We start from the raw sequence: 18346 nt of genomic DNA, 5'->3' as shown, positions 1-18346 counted from the left end.
CTCTGTGAAACATGAGGCCTGTACCATGAACAATTCTCCCTCACAGGATCAAGGCACAAAAGCAACCATGCTTGCCACATTAACAAGTCAAATGACTTTTCCCAAAGCCGGGAATAGGCCTTTTTGCAATGGCAGCTTGAAGGGATCCATTGACTGAGAGTTTCCACTGGCTGGGGAGAATGGCATAAAGTAGTGTTAAGAAAAGGATCCCCCTAATTATTATTTGGAATCTTTATATCAAAACAAAATGTGTGTTCTAACTCATCCAAAATGTAACCAGTGATCAATTTTTCCATATTAACATCTAACTGAGAGATGAGCGACTGGCCACTGCATGAACAGTGCAGGAGATGGACCTTCAGTCTCGCCTGGTTGCCTTTATCATAATGAGGGGTCCATTCAAGAAGCCCCATGGTTGCCTGTCCTCACTGTCCAGCTCCTGTCATTGACTTTCATCCTGAATCCACAGCACTGATGGCACACATGGTGCCTGGGGCATGGAGGGTTTGGAGGCAGCATACAGGTCTGGCTGTGCAGGACCCTGCCCAACGGGGCTCGAGCCAGCAAGCCCTTAGGGCAAGATGCTGAAATACAGAGAGCTGCTGTCACTGAGAGGGTGGGATAAGGAACCTATGATCAATGGTCAAGAGCAATTACACAGAGAGATTTTTTTTCAACTTCCTTCTCCATATCACCTTTTCTGGCACATTTACTGCACAGTACAGACACAATAACATATTTTTGTGAATGGAACAAAGAATTATTAATATAATTATTCCTGTTTTTTGGATTTCACAGCTTTTCAGCTGTTATTAAACATCATTATTATTATTGTTATTATTATTATTATTAACCTTTATTGAGCCAGCTCCATTGTCCAAGACAACTCACAAGATAAGATAATCGATTTACTATGATGTACCCATTTATACAGCAGGGTATTCTTACTGTATCAACTCATGGTTATTCATTTATGGAGACCAGGACAATCTGTGCATATATAAATCTGCCAAGATTTGATTAACCTTGCTATATGTGTACACACACATATACAGTACATACATATACATATAAATATGTGGATTTGTAAGAAAAAATTGTGTAAGAAGAGTTTAAATAATATGCGTTTGAGTGACTGGATGAGCCCTGGTCTTAAGAAAGACAAAGGAAAGAGCTGCACACCAGCTCCTATTTCATACTCCTTTTAGAAACCTCCTCTGCCCAAGCAATTTATTCGCACCTGAAGTCAGGCACAGGACTTTAAGCATGGAAAAAACATAGGCTTGAAAATAAATGCTGTCCATTGAGGACGTCTGTAAATATTTCAGTGGCAGAGCTGGGCCATGCCATGAGCAGGAGCCATAAGGCAGAACTCTGGACTGTCAGCAGCGTCACTTTACATCATAATCAAGTGCACCAATATGGCTTTTTAGATCCAGCTTTCGGAGGAGCTGCCATTTTTTGCCAAGAGGCCATCTTCATTTTATATGGTACAAATTGCTCTCCACATTTCGTTGCTCCCTTACACACACATATACACACACAGACACGCATGCATGAACACTCTCCGTCTCTCCCTCCTGCTTCCTCTCTCTCTCTCTCTCTCTGAACTGTGGACTCACATTAGCTCGCGTGTCCTCTTGCTAGCCTGTGGTCTGGATGTGGGCGTCTCGCTGGCTCGGCTCACGCAGGGGGGAGATTCGCTTCCAGAGACACTGATCTCACGTGTGGGGTGGGAGAAAAAAAGGTCTGGTGACCTAATCCCCCTTGGAGATGGCCCAGTATGGGCGCACGTCCTGGCATGGTCCCCGTTGCCACCGAGTGTCAGTAGCCTTCGCGCTGCCGGCGCATTTTCCACCGGCACGCAGACCCTCTGCCGCGGCCCGATGCTCCTCCCGCAGAAGTGACCTGTCCGAGTGCAGCCTGATCCGCCGCCGTACTGCTCTCATCAATCCAACAGCTGAGAAATGCAGGACGTGAGTGTTCAGTATGGAGAGGCACCTAGGAATGAGTTTTGGGCCTGGGTTCTCTCCGCATGCTGGACCCCCTCCCCTCCCCTCCCTTCCACAAGCTGTGGGATGCGAAGGAGGAACCTACTGCAGTTCTCCAAAACTCCAGAGGCATTCTATATCTATATATGCTCAGATTCCAAGGTATGATTTAAAAAGACACCGCAAGGATGTAAGGGATGCTGCTTTTAAAAAGACTGAGAGGATGCGGTGACAATAGGGTCCTGCTGTAGTACCTTCAAGCGATATCGGCTCGTGTTACATAAAACTCAGTTCACCTAAATGGGGGGAGGGTGTAAGATACTTTGCAGTAAAGCATGAGCTAGAAACATCAACAACAGCAACAAAATCACAAAAATGATAGCACATGATAACACGCATCTTCCTGGTTCCTAAGATGCTGGCAGCACTAGTACGCAGAGGCGGTTGACCCAGATGCGGTTAGCATGGATCCCGGTGTAGTCGTAGCTTCTCCTTTCCCCCTCGGTTACGGTTGGCGTGTTTCAATCGTTTCTAATCCGTCCACCTCCCTGCACAATTAGCGGCGGAGGAGGATGTTTGCTCATGTATGGTAAACCATGGTGCGCCTCACAAGCGGAGGGAAGATTTTCAGAAACCTGTTGGAATTTCTCAGTGCGGTGAACAGACGGGTTTCCAGGAGGGTGGGAACATGAGACAAAGACACGTTGTGGGCTTTTGAGGAGCAGCAGCTGGGTGATGGTATAGGTCACATGTGTCCTTTAGCTTGATTGTCTTTCTGGCCACCGCACTGGCATTCTTTTTCCATGGGTCCAATCATTTTTTATTTCTTTTATCCGCAGTTGAGTTTTTTTTTTCTTCTTCAAGTGTGGGTGCTGCAGCTTACAGACTTACACTTTTCTCATTTATAAGGCTGGGGATTTACTGATGCAACTAAGGGTAACTGCCCCACTCAAGGGTCCGTGTTGCAGCAGCGGTCGCCCCACTGAGATCTGAACCTATAACCTTGCAGCCTGAAGCCCAGGCCTCCACCTTGAGCGTCACGTGGCTTGGCTACGATGGCGCTGCAGACGGGAGCCCATTTCCCCCTGCTGGCTTCTTCCAGGGCTGTCCTGCAGTGCCAGGCAGGGACCACCTGTGCTGCGAATCAGTTATATAACATCTCCTTCTCCATGTGGCCTATATTATATTGGTACTGCGTAGGGCCTACTAACTGTGTTTAAGTCTGGGGCTGGTTTTCTGTGATTTTTACAATTTTCCTACACTTAGACAAGCGCATCTTCTAGCGGCTGTCTCAACCAGGGTCAGGAGGTGGCGCTTTGCAAACAGACAATCTGTTCCGTCTCCGGTACCTATGCTTTCTTCGTGGAGGCTTCCCGTTTAAACGCTCTCGTTTTGTCCATTCGTCTCGCCACTCAGGAACGCTCAGACGCTATTTGTTTCGCTGGATATTGTGCGGATCTCTTCTGTTCAGATTCGCATCCAGGGCCTCGACCGGCGGAGAGGCCTGCGGTTCACCGTCACTCGTCCGCGGCGACTCGCTGCTCCGCAGCACTTTTACAGCGTTGACGCTACGCGAAGACCGAAACGGTGCCGAGCTCATGGCCGCGCGGCACTTCAAAGCTTTCCTGCCTTTTTGAAAATTAAATTGGCTCTTCAATCACCTTCCCGTTTTAAACACCATTTTAATCATTTTGCTCCTCCGTCTCCTTCACCTCTTTTGCCGAATGAAATCACCGAAAACTCGCATTAAATGACAAATTAGAGAGCTGCGTGGGTAGACGGCAAACTGAATTAATTAGGGACTTTGTCTGAAGGGAGCAGTATTTAAAGATCTTTAGCGCTGCGCAGACATCTCCCAAGGACCGTCGATTTGATATGCGCCGTTATTTCGTCGTTCAAGGTCATTTGCCGTTAACGCCGCAGCGGGCGTCCCTTATTTTCCCTTCCCTTTGATTCTGAGTGATGCGTGTGGCGGAGTTGGCGCTGTGTGGCGGAGACTGTCAGAAACAGGAGGCATCTCTACATCTCAAGAACTAGTCGGCTGTGGCCTGAGAGACGACGCACCATCGCTACTCGTTCGGGATCTACCGTGAGCCGCGGTCTGCCTGACTGCCCCCCGCACACACTCACAAGTGGAAATCGCTTTCTGCTCCTGCAGAAACTTGCTGAGCGATTATTGACCTTTTTTTCTTGTCAAGCGTTTTTTTTTTTTTTTTTTGTTGAATTTATCAAATCACTTTATCCAACACATTATTATGTTTACCATGATAAACCAATCAATTCAAGCACCTCCAGTCTGATAAATGATCCAAGGACAGGCAGCAATGTTAGCAGAACCCATGCCGGTTTATGTGTGATTTATTATTGCCAAAAAAAAATCACTTATGAAACAGTAAAAAAAAAACAGCAAATACACACACACACACACATTTTCAGAACCGCTTGTCCCATACGGGGTCACGGGGAACCGGAGCCTAACCCGGTAACACAGGGCGTAAGGCCAGAGGGGGAGGGGACACACCCAGGACGGGACGCCAGTCCGCCGCAAGGCACCCCAAGCGGGACTCGAACCCCAGACCCACCGGAGAGCAGGACTGTGGTCCAACCCACTGCGCCACCGCGCCCCCTCTAAACAGCAAATACATCTTTCTAAATTAAATCATAATCTTTGCCTTCCGGTACAAAACCACGGAAACAGACATTTTCACAAGGTTATTATCGATACGCTGTGCTCATCAAAAAGTACTTGATGTGTCCCGATAGAGTTTCACATGCAGTGTGTTGTTGCACTCCACAAAACTGCAAGTTCAGAATCATTTCTCTGAAGCATCGATTCCTGAACCCGTGGTCATGACCTGAATGAGACGGTCTCATAAAGTATACAGTGTTATAAGGGGATTACGTCACTAGTAGAGAGGGGAGCGTGGTGATGCAACGGGTTTGGCCGGGGCCTGCTCTGTGGCAGGTCTCGGGTTCGAGTCCTGCTTGGGGACTGGTTTCCTGTCTGAGTCGTGTGTCCCCCCCCCACAGACCGAGTGGGGATGAAATCTATGTCCTCTTCCACCCCCCAGGTGTTGTGAGACAGCAGCGCTACTTGATGTGCCACCTGTACACAACTGTAATTAAAGTACAATAGTTGTGGATACATAGCATCAGTATAAGGTTAATACAACGATGTTTGATTCCCTTCGCTTCCAGTATTTGAACGGACCAGCGAGAAGCCTGTCGATTCAGAACAATGTTTTTCAATATTAATTAGATAATTTATTATTGGTTTTATGAACAGCACGGGCTCAGCAGTAACACTCTTCTGAGTGCGATACTATAGGAGCCACTGAAATTTTAGCAAACTTAGAGGAGCCCACATGCAAAATGAAGCAGTATTATAGTAGCCACTGGGAAAATCTTTGATTTCATCTAAATTTGTTTTTATTTTCACTTGTTTTCTGAGATGTAGGTCACTTTGGTTAAAAGTGTCAGCTAAATTAAAAAATGTGAATCTCTCATTAAAAACTTTGAAAATCGTTGTTGATGATTAATTCAATAAAAATATATGAATAACCACAATGTAACCAAATGACTGATACTTACCTTTAAATATACCAGGAGTTTATTGCTGCAAGACTGTATTAAGGGTGGCCACCAGGAAAAATTTGGGAAAAATTGCTCTAAAGGTCATTACTGCCTACTTTCAGTGTCTTTCATATCCATGACATTTATCTGGAATGCTTTGTTGTGTTTAATACATGAGAATGTACCAAAAGACCTCTGTTTCCCTTGTTTGCACAGGGTCAAGTCATGTTCAGGAATGGAGAACGGATGGGGACTATCAAGTTCACGCAGTTCCAAGGTGAGCACAAGACGTACTTATTTTGCCAACATATTTATGCCTGTGACTGAATTCACTCTTTTTTAGAGGGGGCTTCATTCAGTCCCATTGTTCTGCATTCTCCTCCGCATGCGTTTTCACAGTTGCTCAGAACCGAAGGCTTAGGTTTGAAGGATTTGTACGTGGATCTGTATGCCAGAGCAGGGATTTCTCACACACTAGACTAAGTAGTCACCTTTTCAAAGGTGACTCCATCATTGCACAGGGCAGCAAACCTCACTTGTGTTCCTGGAGGACTCTGAAAGCCTGTTTTAAGAAAGGAAAAGGCACACAGGGATGGTGGTTAAGGTACAATTGGTAATAGTTAGGCTGCAGCTGCCTTTCACTCTGAAGGTTCCCGGTTTGAATCCCACTCCTGCTGTAGCACCATTGTTCAAGGTACTTACTCTGAAATGGCACAGTAAGATACCCTGCTGTATATATGGGTAAGTCACTGAGGTACCTTAGTATAGAAATCCAAGTTGTCTTAGATAAAGGCACCAAATAAATTAAGATTAATAATTAAGGACTCAGGAAAGACTGACAGAACAGACAGTTTGACCCAAAGGTTTTCTTGTCGGGCCGAGAGTGCGGTGGCCACCATCAGTAAGCATGCATTCTAGGTCTGGATCATGGCATACCCTGCTCACAGCGTCAAAGTGGTTTACCTTCCAGTAAAGATACATGACAGCCTACCGTAGCACCCTGGATTTACTGTGGTGTGGCAACTCGTCTCAGGGTGTGAACAACACATATCTGATCATGCCTGCACACATCTTTTGTTTTTCAGTGAAGAGAAGACCCAGGTTGGCCCGAGTTATTTAGCCAAAATATGTGTGAAACTGCTGGGTTGGACAGCTGATGTGTGATGTGCCCAACTTTATTTTAAGGATTCTTCACTCTAGCTATGATGAAGGTTTTCTAAGAGTTACATGAAAAGATGTTACGGGATCACAAGAGTGGGGTTTAAAAACAACAAATCAGTGCTTACATTCGAAGGCTACTGGTTGAAGCCTGACCATTGATTAAGGCAATTACCCCCAATTGTTCCAGTAAAAACACCCTGCTGAACAAATGTTACATTTATTTACTGGATGGTTTTCTCCAGAATGCCGCAGCCATTTCTAGAGCAGGGTACATTTTACTAGAGCAATTCAGGGTAAGGACCTTGATCAATGGTACTATAGCAGGAGGTGGGATTTTTAACCTGGGTTCTTGGAGTACAAGTTGGCAGTTGTAACCGCCACACCACCTACTGTCCCATAAAGTAAGTTCCTTTCGATTAATGTATTGCTTAAACAATGGATTTATAAGAAAATATTCCACATATCAGTGTAATTCCCTTTCCCTGGGACATAGTGACTCAGTCCTCCCTCCATCTTCTGCCAAATGCATTAGAGGAAAGAGCAGGGTGGGGTCACTAAATGTGGAGCAGGTAACCCATCCTGGATGAGGTCTGCGGCAAAGTTCTCCCTCACCACCGTGAGGCCAGGGTGGTAATTCAGCCATAAGCTAATATTGTCCCAGCCTGCAGTGCTGCCCTTCCCATGGGGCACTGCTCAGCTCCTCTGAAAACACATCTCACACTCCAGCGTGCAGACAAGCATTCACAGGCCCATAAATAAAAATGTAAACAAATTAGATCACATGCAGGAAGCTTTTATCTTTGAATTGTTTGTGTTAAAGGATGTATGAGACATAAATCTACAGCTTTAGGATTAGAAATTCTAAAGCAAAATTATATTTCTTTGTTAGTTTTTCCTTCCTCTGTTTTGATTTTTTTTTTTTTTTTTTTAGAAATTTGTAATTACTAAAAATTAGTAGTAATTACAGTAAGCGAGTTTGTGTGAGGAAACAACATCATTATAGCTGCGTTTTTCTACTCTGCTTGACTGGGGTGCCTCATTAGCTATTGGCAGCTCGTACTTTAGTCTGCTGACATACCTGATCAGTTGGTTTCTTTTTGTGCCATTTTTATAAATGTTATTATTCAAACACAGCATCTGTCCCTGGATTCCAAAATGATGCACACCTTATTGCTTTAATGTCACATAAGTCAGTTCAGGCGGAGCTGACTGGAGTCCATCCTTTGATGGTTGATCCTTCAACGTGTGTGACACACAGGGGATGAAATGATGTTATTACAAGCGGGACACAGGGGATGTAGCAGTTAGCGCTGGCAACTTCCACTTAAAGGCCCATGGTTCAAATCTCACCCCCTGCTGCAGTTCCCTCGAGGGGAACACTTACCCTACATCGCTCCTGCAAAAACTACCCAGTGATATAAATAGGTAAATCACTGTAAGGAGCTTAACACTGTAAGTTGCTTTGGAGCAAAACATCGGAAGAATAAAGAAATGTAAATGTACCATGGCACCCTACTGCTCCTTAGGGCTTTATCGAGAACAGCAGGGAGGCATCATTTCCATCCTTTGAGAAGGACTGTGTCAGAGTTGATATGGTCCGCCAACTTTCAAACACGCCAGTCTAAAGCAAATAACCTTAGAAAGCTTGTACAGGTGTTTAGCAGAGCTCTTGGGTGGGAAATCGTGGGTGATTTATTGGAGTTACTGACCTAATGCACCCAAATAGAGTACCTTGGGTGACATGCTTCTTTCCAGTACTTAATCTTCCCTGTTCACTGTTACACACCAGTTACTTGGCCTAATTCAGACCCACATTCAGATCACAACTGCAATTAAATGACCAGAACAATCATTCAAATTGGGTCTGACACATCAGCCCTCTCCATAAGTGAAGCAGATCCAGCAGAAACAGATGCAATTTGTGATGGTGTTGCTCCTGCGCCTGCACGCTCTTTCTGTGCCTGCCGTAAATGTTTTGCAACCTTTAATCCTTGCTTTATTTCATCGTCTCAAACCCTTGGAACCTGGACCCCACCGTTGGGTCTATGGCGATAAATTGTTAATGAACAGATAGGATTTCCGTTTCCAAGGGAACGGGATTTTTCTGCATCTTGTTTGAAATTCTTATTAACATCCTACAGGTACATTTCAGACACAGTATACAAATGAATCTTAATTTGCCTGCTTTTTGCCTTCAGGCAGTGAGCGGGATGTAAATGTTCATGGTGGGGAACGGGAGAAGCGTTTCCTGTTGGCAGAAAGTGTGTTCAAATAGTTGTGCTCTTGATCATGTGGCGCTTGCTAGCAGAGACACACATATTCTATCAAAGAGTCAATATCAATCAATCAATAACACGCACACATTGTCTGGAGCCGCTTGTCCTAAGCGGGGTCACGGCAAGCCGGAGCCTAAGCCGGCAACGCGGGGCAAAAGGCTGGAGGGGGAGGGGACACACCCAGGACAGGACGCCACTCCGTCACAAGGAACCTCAAGCGGGACTCGAACCCCAGACCCACCAGAAAGCAAGACCTGGCCAAACCCCCTGTGCCACCACACCCCCCAGCAATCACTTAAACTTTATTAATTTATTTCACAGTCTTTGCACTTGCTGGTGTGCATCGGGATACTGGACGGCAGGCACCCCAGTGCATAAGAACTCCGACTCATAAACTAGACCTTTCTAGTTCAGCTCCCTGGAGCAGAATTACCGTACTACCCATGAGCATCACAGTTAACCTGAATTGTTCTAGTGAAATATCCAGCTGCATAAAAGGGTACATTTTAAGTCGTTCTGAATGAAAGTGTCAGCTGACTGAAGATGTGACAGTAAGTAATAATTACAAGGGAGCGTGCTGTGTTGCTGTCTTTGTCTTGCAAACATATCAAATAAAAGCTGGTGCTCCTGGGTTACAGCAGGCCGGGACAGTTATTGTTTCAAATGTCTCTTAGTGCAACATATTTTATTACCTGCATGAGAAAGCAAGTATTTCCAGTAACACTGTCAGCCTGCATCTTGTTGAGTAATAAATTCACAGTAAATTGTATAGGGGCACCGCTGTTAGAAGTGCACTGGTCTAAGGGGGACGCTTGCGAGAGGCAGGAGTTTGCAGGACGCCAAAGCAAAACCTGAAGCTGCCCTTTTACACATTACTCAGCACAATGGTTCTTGGCTAACGACATCCACACGTTGCGATTTAGTATTTACAAACCGGCAGAATTTTAACACATGCTCACTTTAGTGTGAGCTGAGGCTGGAATCCATCGCGACAGGACACCGGCATGTCATTTCGGGGAATCAAAGAATTCTGCGGTATTTCTCCTCGAAGCAAATGTGCGGAAAGTGCTAGAAATCTTGAGACATCAGCACTGCCAAGACTGCGGTATTCACGAAGGTTTCTTTAACAGACATCGTTTCCTGTTATTTGGAGATGTTACTTCATCTGTGGCCTGTTTCATTCAACAAGGATATTCACATGCTGACTGTCAAATGATTGCAATCGTACAGTTTTTCCCTGCCGTCATCTGAAGGTAACCCCATGCAGGATAGTGGTCAAAGCCTGCATTTCATTGAGATACACACACACACACACACACACACACACACACACACACACACACACACACACACACATCTTCAGAGCCGCTTGTCCCATACGGGGTCACGGGGAACCGAAGCCTACCCGGCAACACAGGGCGTAAGGCCGGAGGGGGAGGGGACACACCCAGGATGGGACGCCAGTCCGTCGCAAGGTACCCCAAGCGGGACCCGAACCCCAGACCCACCGGACAGCAGGACTGTGGTCCAACCCACTGCGCCACCGCACCCCCTGTCATTGAGATACTCATTTATTCATTTAGCAGATGCTTTTCTCCAAAGTGTCATATAAGTTAAGGCTATGCACATAGAGTACGTGAATAAAAACACGAGGTTTCAGTGCCCGTGTGTTTCTGGGCACTGCATCTGTAAACATTTCTTGTGAGCAAAGTACATGTCGGAAAGCAAATGCTGCCCCCTGAATGTCCACCTGTGCCAGTTTTGGCAGGAGATTGGTGTTACTTCGTGGTGTCCTTTCCAAGACCTTACTAAGCTTGGCCCAGTTTTTCCTCAGCCGTTGGTTGAGAAGACGGTATATGCGTCTGGCAGCGGGCCCGCTGTCGACTCAAGTGGATAAAAATAATAATGCAACAAAATGTCAGTTCTTACCTAGTGGTTTCACCGGACATGTTCTCCTCGTGTGTTTTTGCAGAGGGCCAGGAAGTGAAGGTTGGCGAGTACAACGCCATAGAGGATGTGCTGGATCTCATCAACAACACCATCAGGTTTCAAGGTAGGGGAGCAGGAGGCGGTGGACAGATCAGGAAGAGTAGCCAAGACGGGCCAGTCAGATGCGTGACATTGAGATCTCCCTGCGCCCACACCAGCCGTGACTCTGGCCCGGTCAGCGCAGGAATTTTCTCATTTCCAGCCCAAACTTGCTTATTCCAGCTGAGGTATAGAATGGTTCCAAGAAAACACGCATAAGTGCACACATTTAACACACCTGAGCCTGTATTTAGCATATCATATTAGCGAAAAAATTGAAACTGTGTAACTAGGCAAATACAGCGCTTTGGTTTGGTCTGAGACGCTTAACTGTATGAGAATGCAACTCATTTACCAGAACAAAGAACAAACACAAAGGAACTAATATCCTTTTTATTGTGAGCATCCAATTTCCGCTTTCAGTTAGACCCATTATAAGCATAAACATATTTTAACTACATTTGGACCTGACTTTTGTGCTGCAGGTATAAAACATTCCACATAAAGAACACCCTTCTTTAACTGCTGAGCGGAATATAAAGATATTTAGTCATCCTGGCTTTTGCAAATGATTAAGTTAAAGAAGCATAGTTTTTAAGAGCATTTTTTACTGTTTAACAAGAGTCCCCCCCCCCCCCCCCCCAGAAATAGCAGGGTACCTTCAGTGTACAGAAAAGCAGCATTAATAAAAGTGATAATCTCCGGAGCGTTTATGATGTATAGCTGGCCTATAAAAGCAGGGGAACTCCAGGTCCACTTTGACGTGATAAATGACGAATAGTGCAGGAAAGCTCAGACTCAGCAGCGAGCATTCGCGGCACTGGTTTGTCCCTACGCGGCTGTGGGCCTCTGTAAAGAGTCGCGTCTCCTCGTCCTCTGGCGTCATGTTAGCACAATGGCAGCTTTTTCGAGGACGCACCTGGGCTTCCTGGCACCGAATGCTACGGGTGTTTAAGAGGGCTGTTGCGCTGGTGCTGTGCATGAACCTGCACTCACACCATGCCCCCCACGACCATACAAGCGATGTAAATTTTAAGTCTTAAGCATGCTACACGAAGTTTGTATGCCAGCCAACGGAGCCTAAATAATTTCACAAGTGTTTTAGCTTTATATCACGTTTATCTAACTTATGCTCGTGCAGTAGACCTTTCTTCCGTACAACGAGGTCCCGTACAATGATGAACTACTGCAACGGCTTATGAAAGCATATACTGTTTTTTCATACAATAGGATTACTGCTCAGTAAAGCAATTTTTTTCTATGGAAGACAGAAATTTTACTTCCACAGCAGGTGTTTTATTCACTGCTTGCTATGTGTTTCACTCTGCAAAGCACACCAGCCATACATCAAGAACGTATTGGAGATCATCACTTTCATTAATGCTGTTTCTTTTTCCACACTGAGGTACCTTCCTATTTTTGGAGGGAAAAACTTTGGCTGAACCGAGCAGTAGTGAACTTGGTCCCAAAATGGCACAGTGAAGTTGACTGGGCAATGACAGTACACGCTTCTCGCTTGCAGAGTTTCAGACTCGAGGAAATTCTCACTTAGAATGTGATTTATGTTCTCCATTGCACAGGAATACATCTGATTTCTGTTTAAGCTTAAATAAGAAAATTGTTGTGAAGCTGCCCTTTACCACTGGTAACTGCAGGAGTGGAACCGCCAAAGGACAGAACATTTGTGAGGCTGCAGCGGCGGCACATCAACGTACCCCTCTACAGCATCCTGTCTACCATTACCATCCTGGGCATGCTCATGGCTGGGGCTTTCCTCTTCTTCAACATCAAGAACCGCAACCACAGGTGAGACCGCCAGTCCGCAGCTCCCCCGGAGCACGCATGGATGACGGGCCTGGTCAGTCATTAATAAGGAGCAGAAATCCATCGCTGAGCTGACCGTGAAAGGAGAACAGGATCAGCTTTGATGTGAAGGCCTCTCTGGATGACTCTTCAGTAGACCTCAGTCACGCCTTGCGAAGGAATTCCTTCCCCCACGCATTTCATGCTTGGAACCGACCTCTAACTCCCCAGTAGGTAAAGGTCAGTGATTGTGCAGCCACTCGTCTCACAGCTGGTATAATCCCCTGGCATAATCTATTGCTGGCTTGTCAGAGCTGCAGCAGCAGAACGCCATCCATTGCCATGGGCCGGGGGGGGGGGGGTGTCCTGGTTGCTATAGACGTCCACAAGTGCGCAGATCCTCCCTTGCTGTGAAAAGTCCCGTCGTCTCTCGGATCCTGCGGATGGAAAATTAGAGTTATTACGCAGCGCGGCCCTTTGATGAGCCTATTTAAGGCATCCCGGCAGACTGTGGCGGAACCGGGTCAGGCCGGCGTTCCATTTCTTGGTCGCAGCAGTGAAGCGGTCTCATTACGTTCACAAGGATATGGGATCAATAGTGCTCTCCCTATCTCCTCCATCTGTCTGCCGTCTCCTCCAGGCTAATCAAGATGTCCAGTCCATACATGAACAACCTGATTATCCTTGGGGGAATGCTGTCCTACGCCTCCATATTCCTTTTCGGCCTGGATGGCTCCTTCGTCTCTGATAAGGAATTTGAAACCCTTTGCACGGTGAGTACCTTCTGATGAAGGTGGACAAGTCTGAGGAAAACAATGGACTCTCAGCACTTTGGCATTTCACAGTTGATGTGTGAATTACGGTCTTCGTTCAGTACGTTGCTTTATCTGCGCACCGTAGATTTTGAGCAAAAGCCACATCATTGTACCACAAAGGTTCACGAGAAAACAGGTTGTCCTAAGTGATTTGTATTTGGCAGCCTGCCTGATTAAACCCAACACTGAACACTTTTAAACTTTCCAATAAAACATTTCAATGTGATGGGGCCTTATAATTAATAGGCATCGATTATCATTAATTGCCTCAAGGATACAACAGATTATAGTTAGCAAGTAAATATATACAAATAAAGCTGGCTATCCAACAAGTCTATGCCACATTAGGCTGTAAAAAAAGAGATTTTGTTAAGTGATGTTCTATGCATCATGCTGTAATGTGACATTTTCTCTAATATAGATTATAAGAGGGAACTGAAAGAAAATGCTGCTAGCTGAGGAACTGCATGAATTCTGTCCAGTTCATGCATTTTAAATGTGTCAGTGGTAACCCTGTACAGCTGATTTCCTTCCTTTTAAAACATTAAATTTTTTTCTTAGTGATAGTATGAGCGATGAAATCAAATGTGGAGTTCTGTGAAACATTCAACTTTTTGGTCTGAGGCTGTGGGGGTTAAGCAGCATGGTATTCACTCTGCAAGCACGGTATTGGCTGTATCAATGGCGGTTCCGCAGGAACGAGAGGAAACGGTTCCCTTGGGTCCTGATCCTCCCAGGTGGCAGGATGCCAGCATCAAATGCTGTCACGAACTAATCGATAGTCCATCGGTTCATTTGCCACTAAGGTGCATCGAGGAATCAAGGTCGATAGGCCCATGTCTGGGGAAAGCCAAGCTGTTTGGCTCCCGCTGTAGTGGGACCCTTAACTGACATCTAAGAAAACACCTCTGCAGTGTTACAACCCAATACTGTGTCCATCTAAACTCCACCGCAGTGTCTTCAGTTAGTAGTTAACAGTGATTGTTTGGCCTTGAATAAGTAGATCATATTGTCTCAGTCATATTGTTTTAGGACTGACAGTGTTGGAGGCCAAGTGTGCAGACAAGGGTTACTCTTGTTAGAACTTTCATTGAAGCCCTGTGGGTGCAGTTGTCTTCAGCTAAACACCTCTCTTGTTTCCCAAGTTGGTGCTGGCAGGATCTCAGCCTTGTGTCCAGGATTTTCGTGCTCCTGGGATTTGCAGGAAACACATGTCAACCCTACAGACACGATTCCCTCCTGATATTAAGCCCTTTCGCAAACACAGGGCTTTTCAGACACACAAATAGTGCTGCAGACAGCTGTACCTAACAAAATCCAACCTAGAGTCACACAGAACAAAAATATCACACAATGTTTGATACAAATTTCCTATTAGTGTTTGAACTTCCTCCTCAACTCATACATCACCAATGTCACATTAAAGGGATTGGAATTGGAAAGGGATTGTCTGTGAGTAGTCAGAGTACTAAGAATTGAGCACATATGGTCTCTGCATTGTCAGTAGTACATTGATACATGTATCCATATTTACACAATCAGAGCTTATTATAGTATTGGTTCTTCTCATAGTTCAAAACCCATTACACGTAGTTGTAAGGACATGTGAACTTCTCTTCCTGTGCAGGTTCGTACCTGGATCCTGATTGTAGGCTACACAACTGCATTTGGAGCCATGTTTGCCAAGACCTGGAGAGTACATGCCATCTTCAAGAATGTCAAGATGAAGAAGAAGGTAAAGAGTGGGATCTTTTTTTCCCTGTTTACAGCCATTGTAGGTCATACCTTTTTGTGTTGCATGATTCTGCATCGTGGATTTCCTGCATCTGATGCTTAAACCATTCGGAGCACATATTCAACTAGTGTTTGGATGAACAGAACTGTTGCTGATCTCAGCAACTTTCACATACCAAAAATGTCTTTCAGGGTTTCTCTGACGTCTAGCTCGGATAGACACAAACATCACCTTCCGATTTCTCCCGATTTCCGACTGACCTCTTTGTTGGGAAATAGGTCCTTACAAAAAAAACAGGTTCAGTAATTGACAGCGGTATCTATTAAATATCTGAGGACTGTAACCATAGGTGGATAAGCTCAGAGATAGAAAAGCAATTGTCTTGTTTTTAGCTACCTTTTAGGACCATTTCAGTACAAACAACTGCACACCACTAGAGATGTTAAATATTGCACTAAATGAAGCTCGAGCATGTATTATAAAACAGCTCGGTGGCTGGTGAGTGAGTCACTTGACCATCCCTGTCCTACTTCTCCTAGGGCTGTCAGCACCCTTTATGCAGCAGGTATGTGGCACAGATGCAGAGTTTCCTCTTTTTTTCCCTCACCTGGTCACACAGTGAAAATAATCAATATGAAAAAACCCTAATTATAAAAAATATTTTAAAGAAATGCTAAAAATCCGTCCGACTTCTAAAAAAAAAAAGGGGCGCGTCTAACGCCGATGATGTTGAGCGTGCCAGTGGCAGATAAGCGCCGCGGCCACGTCTCGCTCGTGCGCCTCTATTAGCGTACACACGAGTATAATAATGATAATAATGAGATCACAGCCACTTAGCTCCCCGAACGCACAGGTGCCAGAGAGGATTGTCACACATGGGAATGCGCATTGGAGCATGACAACAGTTACCCTGACCACTGATGTGCTCTGGAATATGCTTTTAATGAGCGCTGCCAGTAGATGCTGTACTTCTCCCACTGTCTTTATGGAATCACTACTAGAATTAAATCATTACAGAATTAAAAACACTGCTATACAAAATAAGTACAAGTGTGCTTTATGTCACTTTGCGTCTTTGGTCAGGAAGAATGCCAAGAAGTGTCAAGATGTTGTGTCGTTTGCCCGATTATGTAAAACACAGCTAGCTCTTAGTGGCATCACCCTCCTGGCCTTGCGTTTCCCCAACTATTTTTAGATTCGACATCTGGAAAAGAGTGTGGGAGGACGGCTATGATGGGGAGAGTGGGCGTCGTCGGAAAGAGCAGCGTGTTGTTAATGTAACAGCAGAGTGGCACGTCCCCCACCCCCCGCCACCGCCTCTCGTTCTCGTCAAATCAAAGGCCTCGACTAGTAGCACGTCGCCATCTCCCTCAGCGATCCCCACTCTTCAAAATAAACAAAGAGGCGAATGCCACAAACACAGCGGTGCTTTTCTCCCTTTAATAAGGTGAAACGTTATCAAGAAATTATAATCTACTTATTTATGGTCTTTTACATAACAATATGGACTTGTAGACTGCAGAGAAGTCCCCTACCAGCATGCACTATTTACAGCTTATATTCCCGTTCATTTAAATTCACACTGAACTGATGCGGGATGCCTTTGCAAGAGCAGACGGATAAATGATGAATTAGACAGATAAATAATACAAATGCATGGATAAGTAGAGCTCAGCAAACCTTTTGGTTGGTTTGTCCTTCTCTGTAAGAAATGACTCAGTTTGGATTTCCTGCTGTAAGTCCTACACAGCTAGTAATATTGTGCAGACTCTGGTTATGAGCAATTTTGTTCCAATTTTTCTTTTTTTTTTTAGTCTTTAACAGTCGGAAGTTGCATCAAAATAACTGAGAACAGCACCAGCTTCAACCTTCTTTGTCCCCTGCAGTGGGGTCTCGCGAGTGCCTCGTAAGTTTGTGTCCCGCCGCTCGTATTCTCTGCGGTCTCTCCGGAGAAACACATCGATACAACCGCTGCCAAACGAATCAGGTGGCTCCGCAGATTCACCCTGCAAACCTGGCTCTGCTATCAAATTACCTCCTTTGTCAGACAAAATCAAACTGTTAAAGTGGGCTAGCGATGAAGCGCGTCGGAGCAGCAGGCCACTAATGCGACATGGCACTAGACAGTTTTAAAGTGAAAACGTGCTGCACTCCTCCCCACTGCTTGATTAAGGAGAGCCAGGCTCTTCCGCACTTTAACACACTCGCATGCAACAGGTCGCTGTGTCGGCTCATTTGCATCCTTGCTTTATCCATCAAATGTTTATAATGCGTTTTTATAAATTTTTTTTTTTTTTTTTTTTTTAAGTCTAGAGAATATTAAGCTTCCTCCTTCTTTTCTCCATCTAATGAGATGGTTAGACGAGGTCCGCGTTCTTTTTATTCGCTTATTGTTAGCTTTTGCACACTAGCATTATTATTTGTGGTGACAGCCGGGACAGTGAGGGACAGCTGGGAGCGTAGTGGGTAAAGCTACTGCCTTTGAACCTGAAGGTCACATGTTGGATCCCCACCTCTGGCTGTTGTACCCTTGAGCAAGGTACTTACCGTCGATTGCACCAGCAACATTCCCCAGCTGTATACATGGGCAGATCATTATAAGGACCTTAACATTGTCAGTTGCTTTGGAGAAAGGCATCATCTAAATGTGATCTGAACATACCCTGCTTTTCTCAGAAAAGTCTAGGATGTCCAGACTACCGCAAAACTACAAACAGTTTACGGCCCATGTCCTGTGAATTTATTGTCCTGTGTATCTACTGTTCTGTCCTGTATATTTATTGTCCTGCACTCATCTCACACCGCTGTGTATTTGCACTCTATGTAGTCTTGCGTACTGTTCTGTGTTGCACCGTGGTCCCAGAGAAACGACATTTCGTTCCACTGTAAACAAGCTATATAGGGGAATGACAGTAAAAACCCACTCAAGTGTTGGTCAGTGTGAGTTATGTTTAGATCTGGACA

The 18346-nt window shown here is 45.2% G+C and overlaps 1 protein-coding gene across 1 annotated transcript in view; it reads left to right on the top strand.

The window, feature by feature from the left end:
- gabbr2 (gamma-aminobutyric acid (GABA) B receptor, 2) overlaps nt 1-18346 on the top strand; it is a 161349-nt gene that overhangs the window by 102340 nt on the left and 40663 nt on the right. Inside the window, exons 8-12 of the mRNA XM_018731961.2 lie at nt 5781-5841; nt 10974-11054; nt 12685-12835; nt 13473-13605; nt 15275-15382. Of these exons, the coding sequence (XP_018587477.1) occupies nt 5781-5841; nt 10974-11054; nt 12685-12835; nt 13473-13605; nt 15275-15382 (534 nt within the window). The remainder of the gene's footprint in view (nt 1-5780; nt 5842-10973; nt 11055-12684; nt 12836-13472; nt 13606-15274; nt 15383-18346) is intronic.

Source organism: Scleropages formosus, chromosome 23 (assembly GCF_900964775.1).
Source record: "Scleropages formosus chromosome 23, fSclFor1.1, whole genome shotgun sequence".
Lineage (NCBI taxonomy): Eukaryota > Metazoa > Chordata > Actinopteri > Osteoglossiformes > Osteoglossidae > Scleropages > Scleropages formosus.
Note: the sequence above shows the minus strand (reverse complement) of the source record. Positions and strands in the feature narration are given on the sequence as shown.